The sequence below is a fragment of the Colletotrichum scovillei genome, assembly GCF_011075155.1.
Source record: "Colletotrichum scovillei strain TJNH1 chromosome Unknown Contig00006, whole genome shotgun sequence".
Classification (NCBI taxonomy): domain Eukaryota; kingdom Fungi; phylum Ascomycota; class Sordariomycetes; order Glomerellales; family Glomerellaceae; genus Colletotrichum; species Colletotrichum scovillei.
This window is the reverse complement of record NW_023336264.1, coordinates 4,850,271-4,870,771: the sequence shown is the minus strand read 5'-3', so window position 1 is coordinate 4,870,771 and position 20,501 is coordinate 4,850,271. Positions and strand designations below refer to the sequence as shown.

General features: G+C 53.6%; 4 protein-coding genes across 4 annotated transcripts; 2 read left to right on the top strand and 2 right to left on the bottom strand.

The window, feature by feature from the left end:
• Positions 1-1,116: 1,116 nt before the first annotated feature.
• HER10_EVM0002869 (fungal specific transcription factor domain-containing protein) lies at positions 1,117-5,431 on the bottom strand. Its single transcript, XM_035472562.1, has 4 exons — positions 3,681-5,431; positions 3,263-3,622; positions 2,703-3,170; positions 1,117-2,646 (listed from the first exon to the last, which is right to left on the bottom strand). The coding sequence occupies exons 1-4, from the start codon at positions 3,789-3,791 to the stop codon at positions 1,402-1,404; spliced, it is 2,184 nt and encodes a 727-aa protein (XP_035332333.1). The 5' UTR covers positions 3,792-5,431; the 3' UTR covers positions 1,117-1,401.
• A 2,237-nt stretch (positions 5,432-7,668) lies between these two features.
• On the top strand, positions 7,669-10,625 carry HER10_EVM0004626 (homoaconitase). The gene is made up of 7 exons (XM_035474262.1): positions 7,669-7,762; positions 7,833-8,124; positions 8,196-8,584; positions 8,641-9,351; positions 9,410-9,429; positions 9,485-9,924; positions 9,985-10,625. The coding sequence occupies exons 1-7, from the start codon at positions 7,751-7,753 to the stop codon at positions 10,473-10,475; spliced, it is 2,355 nt and encodes a 784-aa protein (XP_035332523.1). The 5' UTR covers positions 7,669-7,750; the 3' UTR covers positions 10,476-10,625.
• Positions 10,626-11,571: 946 nt separating this feature from the next.
• On the bottom strand, positions 11,572-13,697 carry HER10_EVM0005738 (uncharacterized protein; the record flags this gene model as incomplete). The annotated part of the gene is made up of 3 exons (XM_035475343.1): positions 11,572-11,673; positions 12,311-13,564; positions 13,626-13,697. The coding sequence occupies 3 exons, from the start codon at positions 13,695-13,697 to the stop codon at positions 11,572-11,574; spliced, it is 1,428 nt and encodes a 475-aa protein (XP_035332674.1).
• Positions 13,698-14,263: 566 nt separating this feature from the next.
• On the top strand, positions 14,264-16,486 carry HER10_EVM0002700 (protein transporter SEC61 subunit alpha). The gene is made up of 3 exons (XM_035472402.1): positions 14,264-14,438; positions 14,615-15,959; positions 16,013-16,486. Exons 1-3 carry the CDS (start codon positions 14,429-14,431, stop codon positions 16,086-16,088), a joined length of 1,431 nt encoding a protein of 476 aa, XP_035332314.1. The 5' UTR covers positions 14,264-14,428; the 3' UTR covers positions 16,089-16,486.
• Positions 16,487-20,501: the final 4,015 nt, after the last annotated feature.

The following is a 20,501-nucleotide window of genomic DNA, read 5'->3' as shown; positions in this document are numbered from 1 at the left end:
AACCTCGGGGATTTCAACACCAAAATGGGTAAAGTCCCAACCCAACCTCGGTCCCGAAGACAAGGGTCGGCTCACGGGTCCATCGTTCCCCGATGTGCCCGAGCCTCCGGTCGTTTGGTGCTCTTCACACACATGTCTCTACCAGACGGAATGAGGGGGGGTCGGGGTGAGTATTCCGCTCCGCTCCGTCCACGGTCGAAAATACACAGCCCTCAGCCCTGAGCCCGCACTTGTCCTGTCCGTCTCCCGTTCCTTGATTTTTTGGGGGGGGAATCTTTCTATTGACTTCCCGGATGTTACCCACCTAAAAAAGATAATTATGACTCTTATGCTTCATTCTCGCACGGGCTCCTTTCCCGGGCCCGAACGAATCGGAGTCCTCCGCCTCGGGGGTTTACGTTTGAATGAGGCAGTTGGTTCACCAAAGATTCGTGTAAACTCGGGAACCAGAAGCCCGTATTTGAGGTCATACGGACGTGGCCGTCATGGATATATCTCCATTTGCGGATAGTTCCCTTTTCCCCATACGGACAACATTGCAGTTTTGTTTCTTGGAAGGAAAGTGTTAGTTAGGTAAGACGGGCATTCGGTAGATTCAATATGTCCAGCGGTAGTTTACGGATCAATGCCTCTGTCTTCCCATGAACGGTGATCATGTACACCCTGGCCAATAGTAGAATCGTCTCGCAAATCGTAACCGGGCGGGGGGCACTTGGAAGATCATTCGCCGGGGGGGTTGCGACTAGGGAGTAAGTAAACTGACAAGTCGTTCCATCTGCCTGCCCGCGTCGTCAGCCCATAAGGGAATGCATATGCAAGTCTCGTATCCTGAGTAGCAGACAGGCAAGGCAGACAGGCACCAACAAGACTCAAGTGACGTTGTATGATGTACGGATAGACCCGTCAACACTGGAAACTGTGTCATCTCGGAAGAAGTCTCCGCAAGGTCGCCGATAAGTCAACACCACCACTGCCAATCTTGCCCCTTTTCCGGTCAGGAGGGAGCCAAAAGGTCCAAAGGCGACAAGCTTTATTCAGCTCGACAGGGGGCTGATAGTAAATCATCATGCCAAAACGGCTTCTGCCAGGGGAAGAAGGTGTACGCTTGTTCTTTCCATAGACTCCCGTCTATTTACCATTAGGTAGCTTCGTCATCTCATGGTACTATCGTTACAGAGGTGGGAGAGTTGTCTCTTTGTAAAATCCTAAACACCAAAAGACAAATCCAAATTCCAAAGAATGCCCCCAAAGTGAATAACCCCCGGTCTCCTTTCTACTTTCAACGAGAGATTGATTTGCAGATGCCCCGGGTCCCTACGCACTCCCTTTCTTTCCCATTTTCTACCCAGGCACCGGAGCTAGCATGACGTGAGAAATCCCAATAAATGCCCTGCCGGATGTTCACCATCCTCTATTTGTTGGTGGCACACCGAAATTCCCAAATTGCCCAAACATGTTTGACGAAGACTGCTGGTTCATGTTGCCGTTGGGAACACCCAAATCCGCCCACATGTCCAAATCGTAAAAGTTTGTGGTGTCGAGGAAGTTGCCGAGGAATTGGTCCATGGGCTGGTCGTTCCGCGGAGGGATTTCCATCTTCATCGTCTGTGCCGGCGAAGGCCCGCAGGACGACGCCTCTGAGCTCGTCTGGGGCACGGTGTCCTGCAGTCGCGGGATGGCAACGGGCGTGTCGTAAGGCAAGCCAAGTTGGACTAGCGCGCGCTCGCGTGCCCTCCAGGCCTTGAGCATGTACACGCCCAGCTGGGTGTTCTCCTTCTTGGACATGTCCCACAGCTCCTCGTGGTACTGATATATCCTGTCCACCACCTTCCACGCGCGATCAGCCAATTTGCCCGTCGGTCTCTTGTATAGTTGTCCGGCCATGACGATGAAGACGTCGATTTGGAAGTGGAGCTTGAAGAACCACACAAAACCGGTGTTCTCCATAAAGTCGTACAACTCGACGTTGTGCTCGTGGTGCATGAGCGATATCCGGAACATGTTGTCCTGAACGTTGAAGATCTCGGTGCCGAATTCGGGCAATTCACGCATGGGGATCATCATGGCTCGCATCTTGTCAGTAACCATGGATCGGATCTTGGTCGCCACGATGTGAATGTTGCCAGCCAGGGGGTCGCAATATCGCTTTTCGAGGGCTACAAGTTTCGCATCGAGGTTGTCGACCAGTGCCCGGTACTTGGCAAGCGAAGTCTGGGTCGCTATTTGAGAATCCTGGCTGTCGTTTTCCATGGCACCGAGAACGACGGCTTCGAAATCGGGGATGCGGTTTTCGACAATGAATCGACCAACTTCGTACAAGAGCAGGCAGAAGGCCATTTCTGTCGGGCCTTCACGAGGCTGAACGGGCTCGGTCGATCCGGGGAAGAGGTCGGCATCGTTTACGTTTTGCGGCGTGTTCGTGTCCCAATTCCATGGCAGCAGCGTGTCGCAGAATCCCGATACCATGGCATATTTCGTGTCCAACATAATGATCTGCCACCACAGTCGTCGTCGCATTTCCGTCTCGTATGGAGTGAGGTTAAGCAGCTCTCCGTCCCTGTGAAGTCCCATCTTTTGCGCAATACGAATCAGCACACCACTGAGCACCCAGGCCGCATGACGGTTGTATCGCCCCTGAAGAGATACCTGTCTGCTGTTAGTAAGGCAAATTGACTGCTGTGGCGGAAAAGATCGCGACGGACCAGATAGAGTATCAAAGCTTGCAGCGTCATCAAGTCATGGTTCTTGAGGAAATTGACCTTGGTCAATGCCGCCTTGACGCCAGCAGTGAACTTCTTGAGCGCCTCCTCTTTTGACATATCCAGCATCTGTCTGGCTTCTGATTCGGTCATGGTGAGAGATGCGACGAGGTAGATGGCAAATAGCAGAGCCTGGGCATTGTTCGCGACATTGGAGTGGTTCGCAGCCGCTTCCACGACCAAGGGCTGCAGACTGGGTACGTGAATGAGTTTGGTGATTGGGTTGACCCTTTCCAAAAACACCTGCCAAAGTCTGAATATTTGAACGGGAGACGGAGTAACGTCCTCCAGGTCGATCGCGGCGATATCGTTTAGAAGTAGATCTACGTTGTCGTCGGGGGTTACGGCGTCGGATCCTAAAACACTCTGTTCCTCTTCCTCGGCTTCGATAATTTGTCGCATTGCGGTCAACTACGAAGAGGTCAGACCTAGCCGGCGCAGGTAGAGAGCGCGCGATGCGTAAAAGGGAGGCGCATCGGACTACGAGCTTCGCGGTTACGCACCTGGTCATGCACTGTTGCCCACACATAACTGTCCATGAAGCGGACGCTGCCGTCTTCAACTACGACTTTGCCCGCCGGCTTCCAGGATGTCGTGGGTGGAGAAGTGTCCTCGGATACTGAAGCGGACCCCGAGGGCAGTGGCAGCTGTGGCATACTCGGCGATGGCCCAGCCGAAGAAGGCGTAGCAAACGTGGTGGGTGAAAGCGTCGCCGCCGTCCCGGGAGGCGTCGTATCGCTACCTGTCGTGGCATACTGTTTTAGTAGAGCCTCGCATCTAGCGAGTCTTTCTTGTAAGTCCTGGTTCGGCCTCCTGCGCTTGCGTGCGGGAGCTGGTGTTGAAGGTGTACATGTGACGTTGGCCTAATACGGGTCAGAACGTATTCGGGATTCTGTATCTGTACAAACGAAGGCGGCGCACCTTTATACAGTTAGAGCAGGGGGTGTTGCGGTCGCATTTGATCTTGCGATGTTGGCAAAGAACACAGGCCAGAACCCTCTGGCTCTTGTGTTGACTGGAGTTGGTACTCATTGGTAGGTAGGGCTGAGGCTGAAGAGCCTCGCGGTTATGCAGTAGTTGCCACGGGAAGAGTGTGAAACAGGACGGCGTCGTCCATGAACGGGGGGCAACAAGACCCAACCAAGTCTTTAACACGCGTGGGCGCGAGGCCCTTATGGATGATTCCCTGGTGGGCGGAGTCCGTCGGTGAGAAAGTTGCAAGGGGGATCCGTTCTAGTGTATCCGTAGTAATAGAGAGATGAGAAAATAAAGATGTGGCGACGAGCTGAGACCCGAGGGGTAATAAATGCAAACGGACCTAGACGCGACCCTAAAGTGGGATGAAGGAAGCCCACCCCTCTCTTTGGCGAGGTTCACACAAGGCGGGCGCGTGCTGTGATCTGCCGTAATGCCAAAGGTAAAGTTTTTGGCTTAGAAATTGGCAGAAAGTGGAATCCCGGGTTTACTTGAGTCGCTTGGGTGGTTCCAGGCGTTGTCGATGACCAACCAGGGCGGAGATGGGCGCTAGAGACAACGACTTTGAATCGTTATGCTTCCCCGGGCGTGCGGTACGGCGAAAGAAAGGTGGGAGGGGGAGGGGAGGGTGTCTGTGAGTCTTTCAAGCCAAACCCGTACGTGGGGAGGGTTGATCGTGGGCTGGTCCGGGACGAGCGGACGGGAGGCCTGGCCCAGGGTCGAGACAAGACAAGGTAGGTTGGGTTGGAAACCAGGGCGCCTTGTTTGAAAAGACGCGTGTGCAGCGGTGATGCGGGAGAGGAGGATGCCTGGCGGTAGATATGGATATTGGCTCCTTTAACCCCTGGCTTCGCTTTTTGCTCACCCAACTCGTTCCTGGCGGGATATGAGTTGCGACTTTTGGTGGGATGGATGTGGCAGGGCTGGGGCGTAAGATGTGAGTGTGTGAAGTGTGAATTGGGCGTGGAGTTTGGGGGTGAGGGCGGCGGCGGTGCGGGACGCGGCGGCGGAATGCGAAGAGAGGAACGACAAGGGCTTAAGAGACTGTTGAGAGAGGTGTGTGAGGTGAGAATGAGAGTGAGAGTGTGTGTGACAGAGAGTATGTGTGCTGGCAGCCCTGCCGGTACAGAGTATGTAGTCTGGTATTGTAATGTAAGGCAATGAGGCGTAGTCGCAGGACGGCGTCGGCGACAGCGGGCCAAGAGAAAGAAGTACGAAATTGGACGTCAAGGACTTCTGTAGTAGTATGGTATGAATCCGTTTGGTGAGGGTAGAAAGGCAGGGTGGTCCAGCAGCGGAAACGGGCGCGGGTCTCACAGTCACTCGGCCTGACTCGTCGGGATTCCAGGAAACCCGATGCAGCGCAACCCAGCCAAGATGGAGAAGTGACCACTCGTACGTGTCGGCAGCGTCTCACCGGGGGTAGCTTCTTTATCCGCCTGTCTGGCTCTTGGATCTCGACTATAGTGGTTGCTCAAGAAGAGGAATTTGTGCTTTTCGAGTTTCTTCAATGTTGTCTAGACGAGAAGAGAGTTCCGTCGTAATTCTGACAGGGACGACGTTGTTGCGGTTGCGAACAACTGGAGAACCAACACCTTTGGGAAAGGGACTTGACAGACAGCAAAAGCTTAGGTAGAGTGGAGGGGAAGGTGAAAAGACAAGGGCAAGTCAAACAGGACAGGAGGGGTGGTGGATGTTCAGGTCGTCGGAGGGAACGGACGAAACGGCGGAGGAATGACGCCAATACCCTCCCACTACATATGTAGGCCAAATGCCCAGGTGGACTTTGTGCATGTGCGGTCCGTCTACTGCGTACTCGACCTATGCGTCTAATGGTACGGTAGTAGCGGCGGCAGGTCCAAAGCGGCCGATGGAAGGTAAGAGAACCCTGAGACAGCCAGGGCAACCTGTGTGAAAGCTGTGTGAACTGGTCCACCGAGGCCCGGAAGCTCTGGGCTTCTGGTTACGCAGTATAAATGAGCGGGTGTGCCGATGGGGTAGCGATCGGGAGTTCGAGGATCAAGGAAGATCAGCTCCAGGGTTCTCAGCGGCGACCACCTGCAAGGTCAAGTCAGATACGGAGTAGTGTGTGAACTGTACCGTAGAGGCAATGTGTGCGGCTGCCGATGTAGGGCAGTAAGGATGAGGAGGGCTGGAACAGAGTGACGTGGGACGGAAATGGTGATGCCGCAAGGAGTTCGGGAACAATTGGAAGAGATCAACTTGAGTTGGGAGATCCAAGGTCCAAGGAACTGGTAAGAGACATTTACTATACAGACGGATAGACACGAATAGCCATGAAGACAGGGGGCCGGGGTCACAGAGTTCCTGACAGATTCAACCCACGTCAAGGAGCCCTTTCTGCGGAGGTTCTTGGTGGGTTGCGGAGGGGAAATGACGGACGAGCATTGGATGGAGGGGTGGACTGGAAAGTGAGCCCAGATGGAAACAAGAGGTCCGAGATCCATGCCATGAAGGAGCATGAGCCACAATGAGCCATACCTGACGGTAGCCAACTCCTCATAGTCTCTCCTACAAGTGAGAGAGATTCCAGCATCCTTAGTGTGAGAAATAAAGTCCCTCCTTTTGGGCATGCGTCTAAAATAGCGGACAACGCATCGCATCCATCAACTATTGGCTCTCTTTCCCCGCGCACATATGAGGCAAGTGCCTATCCGGAGAGCCAAGCAACCGTTGGTTCTTGTGTCCATGGCCTCATATCTAGCAGCGGGCGATGCCCTGGCGGCATTGCGTCAAGGCACGGAGCTGGACCAGTTTGCATGGGCGCACTGCCGTACTCCGTAAGCAAGGTGGCATCCAAGGACCAAAGAACCCATACTGCGTAAGGGTGGTAAAGGTAGGTAAGAATCCATCCATCTCACGGGCTGTCACTTGACACGTGTAATAGACACAGGGTGCCTTACTTGAGAGATGATGGTGGGCAGCTATCGGAGGGATACAGGCCCGACCTTGAACAAATCGAACGCAAGCCGAGATCCAAGATGCCCGAAGTGCGAAGAGGAGGGGGGCTTTTTGCTCGCCGAATCCGTGAGTTTTACGGCGGCTGCAGATTGTGCACAAGGAAATCCCGTCGTTCCATTGCATGCGGCTTATAGAATTGTGCACGGGTAGCAGCCCGCGACGAGAAATGTGCAACTTGCACAAACCTTGGGGCATCTAATCACTCCGAGCTTGACCAAGTGACCACTGGCACGTGCTGTCTTGCACAATAGAGACAGCAAGCCAGATCCCTACTTACATACTGCATACAGTTCAGCCATCAACTGGGTGACATGTTGGCGATCAAGACATCGAGAGCTCCTTGCCAGAAGCATGCGTATCAGCACTGCCAGTATCTTGGACAAGAGACTGGATTTATCAGTTGGAATTCTATTTTGCTAGCCTCCTCCTGCTCTTTTTCCTCTAGAAATTGAACAAGAGCGACAATCGTATTATTCGGGTCTGCTCGCCCGTCGAAAGCGCACTGGTAGTGTCTAAACCAGCAGTTGTATCCGCAGACAGTCTGGAGACCCAGTAGACACTGGAGAGATTTGCGGAGTTTCAATTGACTCTTGTGGATGCCCCGCAGCTCACGGCGGAATTATATATCATGAGCCGGCTTTTATCTCCGTGATCCGGGTACAGCCGGCGGTAATGCCTGCCTGCGGATGCGGCGTCGTATTCGTTACCAGAGCTCGTCGTATTTCTCGCTTTTCGGATCACCTCCACATCATGGTTCCTTATGTGATATTAAATCTCTTATCGATAAGATAGAGATAAGGATGAAGGTATCGATAAAGAATGCCGAAAAGGTGCCGAGGCCATCCAATCAGACCGCTTCCAAAGGTGATTTCAGAGAACGGCAGCGGGAGCCCCACCCCGGCATCGGTCATTTCCCCACAGACTCCAAATTTTTGGATCCGGTTGCCGAACAGTCACGACCTTGACGACGTCGCGAATTACCGGAGACCAAATTGTTCAACTTTTGGCCATTGGCCTCTCCAATTGAAGTCGCAATGTTGCCCATTGTACGTGTGCCATCTCGCATCATTGCTCTTCCACAAGGAAGCTCTACTGACCTCCCGTGTTCTACAACAGAGAAGAACAGTGGCGCTCCACGCCGCCAGGAGCTGCCGTCGCAGTCTTCTGCAGCGCCAACTTCCCTCGCGATCGATCCGCCCCAGCTTCTACACGACGACGACCCGTCCCCGCCAGTATGCCTTTCACTCACAACTCGAAAACGCCGCGACCGCGACCGACTTCCTCTACACATCCGCCCCCAAGGTCGAAAACCCCCAGACGTTGACGGAGAAGATTGTCCAGCGGCACTCGCTAGGCCTCGCGCCCGGCAAGAAGGTCCGCGCAGGCGACTACGTCACCCTCTCTCCTGGTGAATACCCCTTCCAATCCCTTGTATACGCATAAGAATGCGATGAGCGCATCAGACTTACAATTGGGAAGGGAAGTGCATGTCCCATGACAACACGGCGCCCATCAGCAACAAGTTTGTCTCCATAGGAGCGACCAAGATTCACAACCCCTCACAACTCGTCTGGACCCTCGATCACGATGTCCAAAACAAGAGCGAGGCCAACCTGAAGAAATACAAAAAGATTGAGGATCTCGGCAAGCAGCACGGCGTGGTGTTCTACCCCGCCGGACGTGGAATCGGTCACCAGATCATGGTGGAAGAGGGCTACGCTTGGCCCGGTACCTTGGCTGTCGCATCAGACAGTCACTCCAACCACTACGGTGGTATCGGATGCCTTGGTACGGCGGTCGTCCGAACAGATGCCGCCGCCATTTGGGCCACTGGCCGCACATGGTATCAAGTTCCCCCTATTGCCAAGGTACAGTCGAGCGTTAGCCATTGCTCAGGGGTTCATCACTAATGTTGGTTCCTCAGATCACTTTGACCGGAGTCAAACCCCCTGGTGTCACCGGAAAGGACATCATCGTCGCGCTCTGCGGCCTGTTCAACAAGGATGACGTCCTGAACCACGCCCTCGAGTTCACCGGCTCCGAGGAGACCATGCGAAGCATCCCCGTCGACGAGCGGATAACAGTGGCAAACATGAGCACAGAATGGGGCGCCTTGTCCGCGCTGTTCCCCATTGATCAGACACTGGAAAGATGGCTCCGCGCCAAGGCCACCACCGCGGCGATGCTCAACACAGACGCCGCCGTCAAGGGCCGCTGGACCCACGAGCGCATCGACGAGCTCCTCGAGAACCCTCTAACGGCCGACGCCGGCGCGACATACGCCAAGTCCCTCTACCTGAACCTCGAGACCCTGTCCCCCTTTGTCGCCGGCCCCAACTCCGTCAAGGTCGCCACGCCTCTGAAGGACCTGGAGGCGCAGAACATCAAGATCGACAAGGCTTACCTCGTCTCTTGCACAAACTCGCGTGCGTCAGACATCGCCGCTGCGGCGCGCGTCTTCCGTGAGGCTGCTAAGGACGGACAACCCGCCAAGATCGCGCCGGGTGTTTCCTTTTACCTTGCCGCAGCTTCCACTGTTGAGCAGGCGGCTGCTGAGGAGGCTGGCGACTGGCAGACACTCATCGACGCAGGCTGCTCCGTATTACCTTCAGGATGTGGCCCGTGCATCGGTCTCGTAAGTTGATTGCCCCTTTCGCGTCGATAGTAAGGTACTAATGCATTTTCTTCTGTAGGGAACCGGTCTCCTGGAACCGTTCGTACTATTCTTTCTGCAATTACTTGGAGAACGACGGCTGACAAACATTCAGGGGCGAGAACGGAATCTCAGCAAGTAATCGTAACTTCAAGGGCCGCATGGGCTCCACCGAGGCCAAGGCCTACCTAGCCAGCCCCGAGGTCGTCGCCGCGAGTGCTTTGAACGGCAAGATCGCCGGCCCCGGCTGGTACCAGCAGCCCCAGGGCGTGGACAAGGTCATCATCGGTGAGGGTGTCGGTGACATCACCGCCGACATCGCCATGAGCATCGACGACGCCCTCGACCAGCTCATCGCGCAAGCCGACAGCATGATTGCCGAATCTGAGAAGGGAGTCGCCGGTGCTGCCGCCCCTGCTGCTGAGGAACCAGCTGCCGCCGCGGAGAGCGAGGAAGACAGCCTCACGGAGGTTCTCCCCGGATTCCCTGAAAAGGTCGAAGGCGAGATCATCTTCTGCGACCAAGATAACATGAACACGGATGGAATCTACCCTGGTACGTAAAGCGGAGAGTATTCACACTCTTGACTACACGAGCCTTCTAACAACAAAACAGGCAAGTACACCTACCAGGACAACGTCTCCGTCGAGAAGATGGCCGAAGTCTGCATGGAGAACTACGACACTTCCTTCCGCGACATCGCCAAGGCCGGCGACATCCTCGTGTCCGGCTTCAACTTTGGCACCGGCAGCTCCCGCGAGCAGGCGGCGACGGCCATCCTGGCCAAGAAGATCCCGCTCGTCGTGTCCGGCAGCTTCGGCAACATCTTCAGCAGAAACAGCATCAACAACGCTCTCATGGGCGTCGAGGTGCCCAAGCTCGTGCAGCGCCTGCGCGAGACGTTCAAGAACGAGGGCGAGGACAAGGTGCTCACGCGCCGGACGGGCTGGAGGCTCTGCTGGGACCTGAGGCGGTCCAAGGTCATCGTCACCGAGGGCAGCGGCGAGAGCTGGAGCGTCAAGGTCGGCGAGCTGCCGCCTAATGTGCAGGAGGTTATCGCCAAGGGCGGGTTGGAGGCTTGGGTTAAGGCTGAGATTGAGAAGTAAAGAATGAGATGGGGAGAACGGGTGGGCGAGGGAGACGAAAGATCGAGATGATCTTCACTTACAACACTGTTTTGAGTACTGCTATTGGGATACAACGGATGAGGCTTGTTTGTAGATTTGGTTTCTAAAAAAGAGTACGCAATACACCGGGGAGTTCAAAGTATCCTACAGATGACTTGACTGAATGGCTGTAAGTGAGATCTTCTCAGAAGCATCGAGCGCCCGTCAAACCAGTGATTCCCCTTGGAGCAGCTAAAAACGCAGTGAATTTCTTCACCTCTTTACCTGACATGAGTTTTGAGGATGAAGAGCCTCTCAGTGAGGATTAAAAATGCAGTGCTCACGCGCCGCTAATAAAATCAGAAAGCCTGCGTCGAAGCGTCTCCAATCCCCTCAATCTCTCCGGGGGGGTTAAAATTGCAGTGCTCCGCTCGATGTCGTCTGACTGAGACTCACTCGGCCGAAAGTTGGTACAGCTTGCTTCATGATCAAGGCGCTGCCGCGTGGGGGATGGTTCACATCGCCGATTACAAAATGGGCACAACTAGTAAATATATCTCTACTATAGTAACAGTAAAATGTCATAAAATATTTTTAAAATATTTAGAAGATACTTGAATCAGTTTTTAGATAACCTGGCATTTTTTGTGGAATATTTGAAGGTTTTTGGGCGGGAAAATGATGCTAATTCAGGAGAGATTGCCTGGAAAACGGCGGTCTAAACTGCCCCCCGTGTGCCCGCCAAACCAGACTCGGCCGAAGAGCAACCTCTGGGATATCAAGTACGGCTACCGCTGCATAAAACGATAAAGGGTCAAGAAAAGCACCGGTCGTATAGTGACGACGTCACAGGAACCAAGACGAAAAATCCCAGCCTGTGAAAATACCACTCCCATCCTGTCCAACGGGATTCGGATTTCGAGAACTCCTATACTTCCAAACATGGACCGAAGAAATATCACCGTCCTCCTGCTGATCCGGGCCCTGCTGATCTGATGTTTGGGCAGCAGTCCAGGTTCCCCCAATCGTCCCTCAACTTTCCTGACGCAAGCCAAAAAGGTGGAGTTTAACCGTTTGGCTTTCCCTTCTTGCTCGTTTAGCTCGCTTTCCTCAGGTCTAACGGAAAGCGAAAGCGAGGAATACGAACGTGCCAGGGCAAAGCGAGAGGGGTGATGTGATCCAACAAGCGAAAGGAAAGCTTGGTCAGAAATTCAGGTAGGTTTTATGCTTATCCATACACTACAAAGTTAAGGAAACCAGCAATGGCGTGGGGTAGAAGCGAATACGATTGCAATCACATCCCCAATCCCGCGTATCCTTCGTACGATCCTCTCACAAGGTGTTTAAATAGTGGCAGCAAATACGGAGTACGCGGGACAAATTCTTGGGGATTTTCAAAGAACCAGAAAAACAAGCTTTGTGACATTGGATCTTGCTTGGCTCGTTGCAACCCCATGGGATGGGTGGTGATCACCTGAGGGTGGGAGGGATGGTAAGATGGAAGGGATGGAAGGGGGGGGAGGAAACGATCTAGACCATGTCGCATTCGGACCCAGAACGAGCCAAGCCTCACAAGTCGCACATGGCTTCGGTAAGAGCAGACGACGAACATGGTCAGAAGAACGGGCAAGGGATGAAGAGACATGAGCAGAGTTCCCAACTACGAGTCTTTTGTTTTCTCTCTCATTGATCTGACGAGGTTGACCATCTCACGACGGCGCATCAAACATACCTAGCCCATCAACCTCGGGACTCGACCCACGATCCTCCGCGCTGCCATCTTTCTCTCCTTCAGCCTCGGCAGGCACGACGGCCAAGGGCCTCTCGGTAGCAACCAGCGCCCTCCTCTTCGTCTTCTTCATCAGCACGTTGTGCCGCCGGCTCTTGACGTGCTTTGTCCAATCCTGCTCTGTGACGCACGTCGTCTTGCAGACCTCGCACGTCCGCCGACACAGCGTGCGCTCCGTCTGCGCTGTTGCTTCCCTGAGAACCTCCCGCGCCATCTCCGACAAGTCCGCGGGCGCGGGCATGGCCTCGCCCTCGAGGAATCGCTTTGCGACATCGACGGCTGGTTCGGCGACGTTGGACGACCATTGCGACACGTCGGTGCTGTTCATGACGAAGAGGTGATCCAGCGCACCCGGTTGCTCTTGGAGAAGAGGCACAATCTTGGTGCGGATCCAACGCGTTTGGTATTTTGCGTACTGTCGGGTTGATGTCTTCATCTCCTCAAGCCCCGCGGCTCTGAGAGCGTCCAACGTCTCCGAATCGGTGGCAGGATCGCTCGTGTTCAGGGCCTTAAGGTAAGGCGAGAACTCCTTGAAGCCGATCGACTGCCAGATACCGCGGGTGTAGTCCACCTCTTGGCCAGCGGCCTCCTTGGCCTGGACGTATTCATACATGGATTGTGTCTCGTCGTTGAGGCCAACGGTGAGCATCTTGTCCACGCGTTTATCGAGGCGCTCCTTAAGCACGTCCGGCTCGGAATACACCCAGAAGAGCAGTGTTTGCCAAGGGCTTGCACTGCCACCACCGTCGGGCGTGTTCTCGGCTGTCTTGCGCTGGCGCTGCTCTGCGTAAATCTCCGACGCTGGACGGCCGTGTTGGAGGTATATGTGCAGCGAGCGCGAGATCTTGCGCCGGTCGTTGGGATGCCACCGGTCCGCCATGACGGGATCGACTTCGCGCAGCTTGGCGAGTATGACCTCGGTGGGTTCGTTCAGAATCGGAAACGAAGATGCGTCTTCGTCCTTGACGTCTGCAGCGCCGTCTTTGGCTTTCTCATCTTCAGGGCCGATGAGGGTGTCTTCAAAGAGCAGCGCATTGGTGTAGTAGTGCGTTCCGCCGACGACGATGGGCAAGTTGCCCCGGCTGCGTATCTCACGGATGACCCTGTTCGCTTCGCGCTTGAAGTCTTCGACTATCCAAGTGGGCTCGTCGAGGCCAATGTGATCGAGTAAGTGGTGAGGGACACCGCGGCGTTCTTGGGTGGTGATCTTGTTCGTGATGATGGGCAGGCCTTTGTACATTTGCATGGCGTCTGCGTTGATGATTTCGCCATTGTAGCGAGTCGCAAGTTCGACTGCGAGCTGCGCACGGACACTGTCAGCCAATACGCATGGTAACGATACGACTGCTTCCTCAACTCACCTCTGATTTTCCAGTTCCGGTCGATCCCAAGATAACCACCAAGGGTTCCGCGGGCGCATTTCGGGCTGTCATGTTGCCAACAACATTGTGTATGAACCTTCGGCCTATCACAGACCGAAAGATCATACCCAGAGAACCACCGAGAAAGGACACGAGGGAGGTTTACAGCATCGCGACTGCAGATGCTGTTTCGTGTCCTGTGGTGGTGAGTCTTGGGTGACTCGGTGATGACTCTGAATGGTGACAGTTAGGTACTCCAAATTCTGGAGGAGATTGGGAGGCAGGTGGCATCAGAATGCGTCGGAACGCGCCAGAAGAAAAAAAGTTTAGCGGGCAGGCACTGGATTGGGTGGGCGCTGGGATCCCTGAAGACCCCTGGCTGGAAGCTCGAGCCGAAAATGTGGAGGAGCACAGCTTAAAGCTGTCCCCTGAATTCCCCAATTCCTAGGTCATTTTAGGAGGTAATAGGTACTCTACGTAGTAAGGTAAAGGCACTGAGTGATTGGACGCATCACGTGTTCTGACAAAGCTCCACCAAAATTTTGGACACATCGACAATTTGGCGTTTTTGAAGCCAGATCGCAGCCGACCCTCTTTTTTGGGCTTCCCTCCCGCTCCTCTTGCTCCCTCTCCCCTTAATAACCTCCTCTCTCCATCTCCCCATCACCACTACTCCTCACCCCCTTCGCCACAACCTCTGGAGCCATTGTCGCTCTCTATCTCTCTCTCTCTTCTTTCCCCTTCTTCATCTGGATGAATTAATCCTTTTGTTTATTGATTTCTGCCCAGTGTAACAGCCCATCATGAGTTCCCGTAAGTTCATCCACCTAACCTCGTCAACCTCCGCGAATCGCGTGCTTTGGGGCGCATAGCTCCAAAAAGGACACGCGCGCGATATCTGTCGCCAACGATGCCTCCGCGATGGCCAACGAGCAACCACATCTTACTAGGACAACTCAATGGCTAACCAACGCGCTTTCGCATCACAGTACGGTTCCTCGACCTGGTCAAGCCGTTCGTGCCGTTCCTCCCTGAGGTTCAGCAGCCGGAGACCAAGGTTCCCTTCAACCAGAAGCTGATGTGGACGGCCCTCACCCTCCTCATCTTCTTGGTCATGAGCCAGATGCCCCTGTACGGCATTGTCTCTTCCGACAACTCGGATCCCCTATACTGGCTGCGTATGGTTATGGCGAGTAACCGCGGAACCCTGATGGAGCTGGGTATCACTCCCATCATCTCCTCCGGCATGGTCTTCCAGCTCCTCGCTGGTACCCACATGATCGACGTCAACCTCGACCTCAAGAGCGACCGCGAGCTGTACCAGACCGCCCAGAAGCTCTTTGCCTTCATTCTCTCCGCCGGTACCGCCACTGTCTACGTCTTCACCGGTCTCTACGGCCGACCTTCCGACCTTGGCGCCGGTATCGTCTTCCTCCTCGTTCTCCAGCTCTTCGTTGCTGGCATGATCGTCATTCTCCTTGACGAGCTCCTCCAGAAGGGATACGGCCTCGGCTCTGGTATCTCTCTCTTCATCGCCACAAACATTTGCGAGTCCATCATGTGGAAGGCCTTCTCCCCCACCACCATTAACACCGGTCGTGGCCCCGAGTTCGAGGGTGCCGTCATTGCCCTTTTCCACCTTCTCCTCACCTGGCCCAACAAGCAGCGCGCTCTCCAGGAGGCCTTCTACCGCCAGAACCTCCCCAACATCATGAACCTTCTGGCCACCATCCTCGTCTTCGCCGCTGTCATCTACCTCCAGGGCTTCCGCGTCGAGATCCCCGTCAAGTCCTCCCGCCAGCGTGGTGCCCGCGGCTCTTACCCCGTCCGCCTCTTCTACACCTCCAACATGCCCATCATGCTGCAGTCCGCTCTGTCCTCCAACATCTTCCTCATCAGCCAGATGCTGTACTCCCGCTTCTCTGACAACCTCCTCGTCCGTCTTTTCGGTGTCTGGGAGGCCAAGGACGGCTCTGCTCAGCTCTCTGCCATCTCCGGTCTGGCTTACTACATGTCTCCTCCCCTGAACTTCAAGGACGCCCTCCTCGACCCCATCCACACCGCTGTCTACATCGTCTACATGCTGGGTGCCTGCGCCATCTTCTCCAAGACCTGGATTGAGGTTTCCGGCTCCAGCCCCCGCGATGTCGCCAAGCAGCTCAAGGACCAGGGTCTTGTCATGGCCGGTCACCGCGACCAGAGCATGTACAAGGAGCTCAAGCGCATCATCCCCACTGCCGCTGCCTTTGGCGGTGCTTGCATCGGTGCTCTCTCCGTTGCCAGCGACCTCATGGGCGCCCTCGGCTCCGGCACTGGTACTCTCCTGGCTGTCACGTAAGTTTCCGTCTGTCCAAAGTCTACAAGAATAATTACTAACGAGCATCTAGCATCATCTACGGCTACTTCGAGATTGCTGCCAAGGAGGGTGACCTGTCCGGCATGAAGGGCATGATTATGGGATAAATATTGCCAGTCAACGCGACCGACATGTCCCCTTTTCAGATATATCGAAGCTTCTTCCTTTGTTTACGCGAGGCTTCCAGCGGCCATTATACGAATGGCGGCTTCCTGTGTAATAACACGGCATACATTATTATAAAAAAGTCATGATGATGTCTTCAATTATTGGAGAACAAAAGCAATGGGTTTACACGGTGATGGGTTCAAGGTAGCATTAGGGACCGGGCGTGCCACTCTCGTGGAGCATCTCGATGAAGAACGGCGGGACGATAAGGCTACTGCAGATTGCCACAGGACATGTCGTGGGCCTAAGTATCCCGTCCGCGCCCGTCTACCGAGACTTCGCGCTGTAGAGTATTGTATCTAAGACCATGTATGCGAACAAATCCATTCCACGCACCTCAATGTTTACTTCACAGTGTCTCCATCTATATGCCGTGACCGCTGGTGTCTGCTGTATTATATATCATAAACTTGCAGTGTAAGGACCCCTATTCTAAGCAGGTATAATAGAGCACGCGTTGTCAGTCGTGATGGCCCGATTAGCAGCCAAAGTTTCTATCCAGATTAACACTTCAGGTTGACGGACCCTGATCCCCTACTGTCCGAATACGCAGGACCTATGACTTGCTCAAATGATATTTCTCCGTTGATTGTTCTACTCAAGTGTGAGAGCGAGTGTTTCTTTGTGTCAGTTTCAGAGGGTAGATTCCTATCCAGCATCCTTTCACAGTCGTCATTGAAGAGAATCTGGGACCTCTCAAGAGCCTATAAGAAGAGAAGTAATTTTCAACAAAGATACCAAAAACAGCAGAAGCAACATCTCAAATTTTCCATACACGCATCCTCCTCCATCTCATGGTTACGTTCAAACATCGTTGTTATTGCTCGTCTAAATAGAACATGTTAGCTATCTTCGCGTATACTAGCCTCCGTTCAACTCGATAGGATCAATGTGAATGTGTGTAAAGATGAACGGAGTAGTAAAAGACTTTGTAATCTCGTAAAGATCAGCCAAAATAGTTGACTTAACCTTTGAGACGACAGTAGTAACAGTATTGGACGTAGCTTACTTCAACTTAACACAGGGTATTAGGACGCGTTGAGTAATTAATAACTTGCGGTCGTATACTTATGAACTATCTTCCTTTATACTTATTATCGTCTCATGTCTTAGCTATCCCCTTTTATCAAAGCTATCTTCCTTTATCCCAGCTACCTTGTATCCCTAGCTGTCCTCCTACCACCCGACACAACGAATACGTCCGTGTGCGACGATGAACGATGTGGTGAATGACTACCCGAAGTTCGCCTCTGCTTGATATGGAGTATTAAGACATACCTTGAATAATCAGAGGCCTGCGTCCACTTCACCTTGCCTGCTTACGCGGTCCCTGTGGCTGCGTTTTACTCCGTTTGCTGCTGCTGCTCCCGCCTCCCGCATCGCAGTTCAGCCACGTAACTGGGACTTTTGATGAGTCCTGTCACACTTTTATAGAGTAATAGCTCGAGCAGAGCTTGCTGCTACTGGTTCACGAACGGCAGCCACAGCCAAAGTACCTCGTCTTGGCGGTCTTCCTAGGTGTTGTGAAACATGTAGTCCTTGAAGAATAGCCCGGCCTGGGTTAGATACTTGCGCGCCGGTCATAGGTGTCTTTCTCATGTAGTGAACTCCAGGAGATCAGCAGAGAAGCCAACTCTCCACGCCGTAACCTCCGCTATCAAAGACATAAAGATGGCAAAAGCCAAATCTTTACATGTGATACTACAGCGTTGTCGAGCGCAGTCTATTGGATCGTGGCATATATCTGTCTTAGAGTAGCGTCGTTTTTGAGAAGCAATATCTGGGATAGGAGACCCAATCGTTTGCGGATGAATCGAGGGTACAATGATCTTGTATCGAATATGCAACTTTGGTCATTCAAACATGTCATGAACAGGCCCCGGAGGGAAAATACACCTCCTAATAGTGAGGTAACTAATACAGGTAAATCAAGCAAGGAGGGGTTAGGTTGTCTTTGGAAAGCTACGAGTGTAGTTACACAACACGAAAACTTGAGCATAAGAAACTCATATGTTATCTCACGCAAAACGAGGAGCATGACATGGAGACTCGTACTCTCCAAAGATCTTATCTCCCTCTTTGGCCCCCAAACTCCTCGGGCCCCCCCTTCCATTACAACGCGGTGTCATGCTGACTAGCCTCGCCTCGCTCTCAAATCCACGTCCAAACGATCCACATGGGGGAAGACAGGGACTCTACAACAAGAAGGTCGATATCTCCCCAACCCCCCTACCCCGGCGAAACCATTGTTGGTTTAGCCAAAAGATTTCCCCCCTGCAGAGTACATTTCAAAAACTCACGTCAGCATAGTAACGAGAACCGCCATTCGCCGGGCATCTCTTCCTCGTCCTGCAGGCTCGCGTTCATCCACGAGAGAGCGGGCGGGCAACGACATGACAAGGGGGGAAATTACAACAAATCACAACATGTACGAAAGTTCCCTCTCGGCCTCCTCGCAAAAATGACAATTTGTACATACAGAGTCCGGTGCCCAGGTTACTGTCCCCCGCCTCGCGCCTGCATACTGTGATCCCTCCGCCTCCCCGACGTTAATCGGCATGGTGATTGTGGCCTAGTCGTGTCGACAATGGCTTTGCTTCTCGGCACGAATGGAGCAGGAAGCATTGCCCAATGAATGGTACCAAATCATGGGTTAGGGTAGTTGCGAGTGTCTCGGCGTGGGGGGGACAGGCCAAACTGTCCTTGGCCAGCCTCGGGAATGGGTAGCGCGTCACCGCGTCTACGCTTGAGATGGGTCACTGGGTGCGTCGATCGATAGCATTTTTTGAGACTGCCTTAGGTATACGCCTGACGTTGTGTCTGTTTTGATGACCTCTGCTAGGTTCAAAATTTGACGGCTTAGTGGCGGCTGGGTTGAGGTGTGCTTTGATCTTGAGAGCTCTACAGAACTTGGGGTGGGTTAGGCGATTTATATCCACGAACAACCGAAATATCTGCTCGGACAAGTGATGTCACCGCTAACGTTGACGCTCTGTCTTCTACCAGATATGCATGCGAAGATCGGACACACAGAGGGAATTGGATGGCTGGCTTGTTGACGTTGAGATATACATACATCGCCCCGGGTGGAACAGCACCAACTCCGGCAAATTACTTGGCGGCAGATGCTGCAAATCAAAACCTTGAGGCATCTAGGTGATGTATCCGTAGCCTACTCTGCTCCAAAGAGGAAACCACAACTTCTACAAGAAACCGGCAGCTATGGGATCGCAAGGGGCTTGCCGAGTACCGACGCGCGGTCACCTGTCTTGGGAAGACCTGCCGGCCAAGGGAATCGTGACTCGCAAGAAATGAGATTGCGTGTCTCAGATTCCATTGCTCCGCCAGATTCTTTATTTGATACTGCTACAGAGCAGTCTCCTACCCAAGGGATACAGACGTCTCCTGAGATACACATGCCTGGCTCCGTTCTGCAGCACACAGTGAATGCCAGGTCTCATTCCTCGACTCAGACGACGATCGAGATTGAAGGCCAGACCCGAGAATACGGAGGTGAAAAGTTTGGGATGGAAGACACACGTGTTGCCTTACACAACGCTTCTTGGCATCAGGAGACGATGGGGACATATATTGGAGGAGCGGTCCCCTGACAGAAAGATTATCTGATTGATAATGTGATCCTGTGGCCAGGATCTGGTCGAGTAAGAAGAGGCCGATCGCCCAGGTGGGCACGGACAAAAGCCGCCAAGATGTGCGATGTACAGATACAAAATGACTGATTTTCTGTCGGTCAACAAGGAGGCATCACAGTCTTGCGAAGAGAGCGGCTCTTGACCTGTGAAAGTGAGAGGATGACTGCGAGGGCAAGCAATCCGAGTGGGTGAAGTACAGCAATGGGTGTGCCATTCGGCCATGATCAGCGCAGAGTAGGTAGGAAGACCGGAGCTACCTTGGCTGGTAGTCGATATCCAGGATGATATGATGTACTTTAGAGTTCCCCGGACAGTAGTTCGTCTTCCTGACCGCATCTGCGCTGTAACGTCAAAAGAGGAGAGAAGTGACAGGGCTTCGTCGACGACCCTGCGCTTGGAGAGAGGGAACAGTTCCCCGGGCCAGGAGAAGGACAGGTCGGAGTTGAGTAAGTGGGTGCACAGCTCGGAGCCGCCGCAACGCCGAAGCCATCATTGCAGGCTTGCGTGCTGCAAGCCGTTGAACACGCGAGGCCCGCCTCTTATCGAACAATGGTTGGGCCAATCATGAGCTACCGGGACGGTGATGGTTGACTTGTAGCGCCTTCAACCCCCGCAACCATGCCATTGTGTGCTTCAGCCGGCTGCATGTATGCACAGGATGAGACTAAGAAATAGTATCCATTGGTGTTTCCCTCCAAA

What these genes read in the sequence shown, in the direction of transcription:
- HER10_EVM0002869 (XM_035472562.1), bottom strand. Translation starts at nt 3,791, where the DNA reads ATGAGTACCAACTCCAGTCAACACAAGAGCCAGAGGGTTCTGGCCTGT. An exon ending in CCTGCTCTAACTGTATAAAG is followed by an intron (nt 3,623 to 3,680) that starts GTGCGCCGCCTT and finishes GACCCGTATTAG; the next exon opens with GCCAACGTCACATGTACACC. An exon ending in GGGCAACAGTGCATGACCAG is followed by an intron (nt 3,171 to 3,262) that starts GTGCGTAACCGC and finishes ACCTCTTCGTAG; the next exon opens with TTGACCGCAATGCGACAAAT.
- HER10_EVM0004626 (XM_035474262.1), top strand. An exon ending in AAGTTCCCCCTATTGCCAAG is followed by an intron (nt 8,585 to 8,640) that starts GTACAGTCGAGC and finishes TTGGTTCCTCAG; the next exon opens with ATCACTTTGACCGGAGTCAA. An exon ending in GTGGCCCGTGCATCGGTCTC is followed by an intron (nt 9,352 to 9,409) that starts GTAAGTTGATTG and finishes TTTCTTCTGTAG; the next exon opens with GGAACCGGTCTCCTGGAACC.
- HER10_EVM0002700 (XM_035472402.1), top strand. An exon ending in GGTACTCTCCTGGCTGTCAC is followed by an intron (nt 15,960 to 16,012) that starts GTAAGTTTCCGT and finishes ACGAGCATCTAG; the next exon opens with CATCATCTACGGCTACTTCG.